We start from the raw sequence: 3885 nt of genomic DNA, 5'->3' as shown, positions 1-3885 counted from the left end.
TGAAACCCAGTACACCTGAGGGAAGGTGGATCCAGCTCAAGCCCAAATCAAAGAAGTCAGACATGTGCAGCTAGTCTGACAGATCTCCGCACATTCACAGGGCAAGGCGTGACAGTTGCATGCTATCAAACAGAGCATGTTCGCCTTTCATAAAACTCATTTGTTTATTATAGTTTGTGCAATTTTAGGTATGATAACTCACATCAGAATGGTTTTAGCCACTTTTGCCTGTTTTTTTACATTTATTAATATACAGTTTTTCACTTCCTTATTTCTTATGCTGTAGATAACGGGATTCAACATCGGAGTGACCACCGTATAGAGAACAGACACAGTTTTAGATGTTTCCGGAGAGTGAGAAGATGGAGGCTGAAGATATATGGACATGATGGTTCCAAAGTAGAGTGTGACAACAATGAGGTGGGAGGTACATGTAGAAAAAACTGCACGTCTTCCTTGTGAAGAACGGATCTTCAAAATGGCAGAGATAATAAAAACATAGGAAATTAAGGTCAAGAGAAAAGAACATAAAACAATGATCCCGGCTCCTACATGCATTACTATCTCATTAAGCCAAGGATCTCTACAGGACAGTCTTAAAAAAGGAGGCATTTCACAAAGGAAATGGTTGATATGATGAGACCTGCAAAATGGAAGACTCCAGGTGAGGTGAACTTGTATGCAGGAGTCTATGAAACCAACAGTCCATGGTATTAGGGCCAAAATAATGCAAAACCTCATGTTCATAATACTGCTGTAGTGCAATGGTCTACAGATTGCCACAAACCTATCGTATGCCATGACGGCAAGTAAGATACACTCTGCCGCCCCAAGTATTAATGAGAAGAACATCTGAAAAACACAACCACCTACTGAAATACTCTTGTCTGTGGATAGAGTATTTATGAGGATTACAGGAACTATGGTAGAGGAGAAACAGATGTCAATGAAAGAGAGATTACTCAGAAAGAAGTACATAGGGTTGTGTAACGTTGGGCTGATCCTCACTGTAATGAGAAGAAGACCATTTCCTGCCAATGTAATTATATACATCACCAAGAACAGAAGAAACCCTGCAATCTGGAGGTGAGGGACAGTAGATAATCCAATCAGGATAAACCGATTTGGAAGTGTTTGGTTGGAGTTTTCCATGAATTACCCAGATCCTTTAACAAACAATGAAGGTAGATTGTTAATTACAGTGTGTAGACAATACATTACATCAATGAATTCTTAGTAACGACAAAAAAATGAAAACTGGTATTAGACCAATACTTGTTATTTGGCAAGGTCAAGAGGGTCCTATATACATTAGAGGAATAGCAAAACTGTAGAACTATCATCTGTAGTCTTACAATGGAATTCTCTAGGAAACATCAGTTTTTAACTTACAGTGGACATCTCAACATAGACATCATAGCCCAATAGATTACTGCATGCAGGTTATCTATTTTATTAATTAAACTATAAGTACTTTTCCTTCAGATACTGTCTAACCAACTTCCCATGACAGCAGCCAACTCTGGCTTCCTTAGCCTGGTATCTCAGGAGCAGTTATAGAAGGAGTTTGAGCATTAGCTTCCATGCTAGTCACCAGTAGACTGTATGCAAGCACAGTATTCTGAGTCTGTCCACCATAAAATTACTGGAATCTGATAAGGTTTTCAGTACCATGAGACGCTATATATGGATGGATCACTAGATTTCATAATACAAACTGCATACACGTTGAAGCTGATGAGGCTGGTGTACATACGTTGAAATTCCAAGTCAAAATTGCTGTATAATCCTGTCTGATATTAAAATCAACATTTTATAAGTCCAGGGTGGATTTGTGGGGTGTTGCTGAATGATTAGACACTAGTAGGGGGCTCCTTCTGTCACCCAAAGGCGTTAAACAGCTAGGATTGAAGTTATCCACAACTAGCGTTGCTCTGAGAGTGCAGAGATCCTACTATACAGACAGCCAATTTTGAGTGGGTGGCATTAGGTATGAAATTCAAAGAAGATGTGTGATAAGCATTGCCCAAATTATTTTAGACATGTGCCTGTCATTTACATATACCATACCACCAAACATGGCTAACCTGCTGCATTCTCGTACTTTACCAGAATTACTGCAAAATGCCCCCCAAAATAGAGACCTCACAGTAGACTGTAGAATGAATACAGAATTCACAGCCCCAATATAAATACAAACTAAGACCGGTGCCCAAAATTAAAAGGGACAGATTAGATTCTCTGAGTAAACCCCAGTCAGACCCCTTTATAAATGCATACCCCAGGCCAGACCTCAGAATACAGACTCCTAGAATAAATTTACAGACGCAGAAATATATATTGCCCCCCCAAAAAAAATAACTACAGACTCCCCACATAAATAGGGACCCCAGACCAGACATATGAAATAAATACATACCACAGACTAGACCACAGAAAAGAAAGCATACCACAGAATAAATACAACTTTTAGAACCCAAATAAATACAGACCCAAAAAATGTCTACAGACCCCAGACCATACTTACTAAATAAATGCAGACCATGCAAACAAATACAGAACATACCATCTGAATAAATACAACCCCAGACCAGACCTAAATGTCAGATACTTACTTGCCCATGCTCCCGTGGCGAGGCTGGCCTTTCTGCTGCGGCACAATTGGGGTTGTTCTATTGCTATGGCAGCCAGCCCGCTGACAGTTGGGTGGCTCAGCCTATCAGGGTGCAGTGACACTAGGCCAATCTGGCTCGGTGTCGGTGCCACATGTTTCCTGTTTAAACATATACAGTGAGGAACAGTATGAAGTTCTCCCATTTAGAAATCATGGAGGGGTCTGAAATTCACATTGTAGGTGCATTCCCACTCTTAAAGACAGAATTTAAAAAAATATTCTGGAAATCACATTGTATGATTTTTAAAGAATGTATTTGTCTTGCACTGCTGAATATAAGTATTTGAACACCTGAGAAACAGCAAGAATTCTGGCTCTCAAAGACCTGTTACTGTGCCTTTAAAAAGTCTACCTCTACTTCACTCATTAATCTAACTTAGTAGCACCTGTCCACCCCACAGTCAGTCAGACGCCAACTACTACCATGGGCAAGACCAAAGAGCTGACAAAAGACACCAAAGACAAAATTGTGGACCTCCACAAGGCTGGAAAGGGCTACGGGGCAATTGCCAAGCAGCTTGGTGAAAATAGATCAACTGTTGGAGCAATTGTTAGAAAATGGAAGAGGCTAAAGACGACTGTCAGTCTCCCTCAGACTGGGGCTCCATGCAAGATCTCACCTCGTGGGGTATCACTGATGATAATAAAGGTGAGGAATCAGCCCAGAACTACAAGGGAGGAGCTGGTCAATGACATGAAGAGAGCTGGTACCACAGTTTCAAAGTCACTGTCGGAAGAACACTACGCCGTCATGGTTTCAAATCATGCTTTGCACGGAAGGTTCCCCTGCTCAAGTCATCACATGTCCAGGCCCATCTGAAGTTTGCCAATGACCATCTGGATGATCCAGAGGAGGCACGGGAGAAAGTCATGTGGTCAGATGAGACCAAAGTAGAACTTTTTGGTCTAAACTTCACTCGTCGTGTTTGGAGGAAAAAGAAAGATGAGTTGCATCCCAAGAACACCATCCCTACTGTGAAGCATGGAGGTGGTAACATCATGCTTTGTGGTGCTTTCTGCGAAGGGGGACAAGACGACTGCACTGTATTAAGGAGAGGGTGAATGGGACCATTTATTGTGAGAATTTGAGCAACAACCTCATTCCCTCAGTCAGAGCATTGAAGCTGGGTCGTGGCTGGGTCTTCCAACATGACAACGACCCGAAGCACACAGCCAGGATAACCAAGGAGTGGCTCCGTAAGAAGCATATC

General features: G+C 41.6%; 1 protein-coding gene across 1 annotated transcript; it reads right to left on the bottom strand.

The window, feature by feature from the left end:
- Positions 1-1757, bottom strand: LOC122921969 (olfactory receptor 11-like). The gene has a single exon (XM_044272329.1). The coding sequence runs from the start codon at positions 1150-1152 to the stop codon at positions 199-201; it is 954 nt and encodes a 317-aa protein (XP_044128264.1). The 5' UTR covers positions 1153-1757; the 3' UTR covers positions 1-198.
- Positions 1758-3885: the final 2128 nt, after the last annotated feature.

The sequence above is a fragment of the Bufo gargarizans genome, chromosome 11 (genome assembly GCF_014858855.1).
Source record: "Bufo gargarizans isolate SCDJY-AF-19 chromosome 11, ASM1485885v1, whole genome shotgun sequence".
Taxonomy (NCBI): domain Eukaryota; kingdom Metazoa; phylum Chordata; class Amphibia; order Anura; family Bufonidae; genus Bufo; species Bufo gargarizans.
The sequence above is the reverse complement of the archived record's forward strand: the minus strand, read 5'-3'. Positions and strand labels throughout refer to the sequence as shown.

What these genes read in the sequence shown, in the direction of transcription:
- LOC122921969 (XM_044272329.1), bottom strand. Translation starts at nt 1,152, where the DNA reads ATGGAAAACTCCAACCAAACACTTCCAAATCGGTTTATCCTGATTGGA.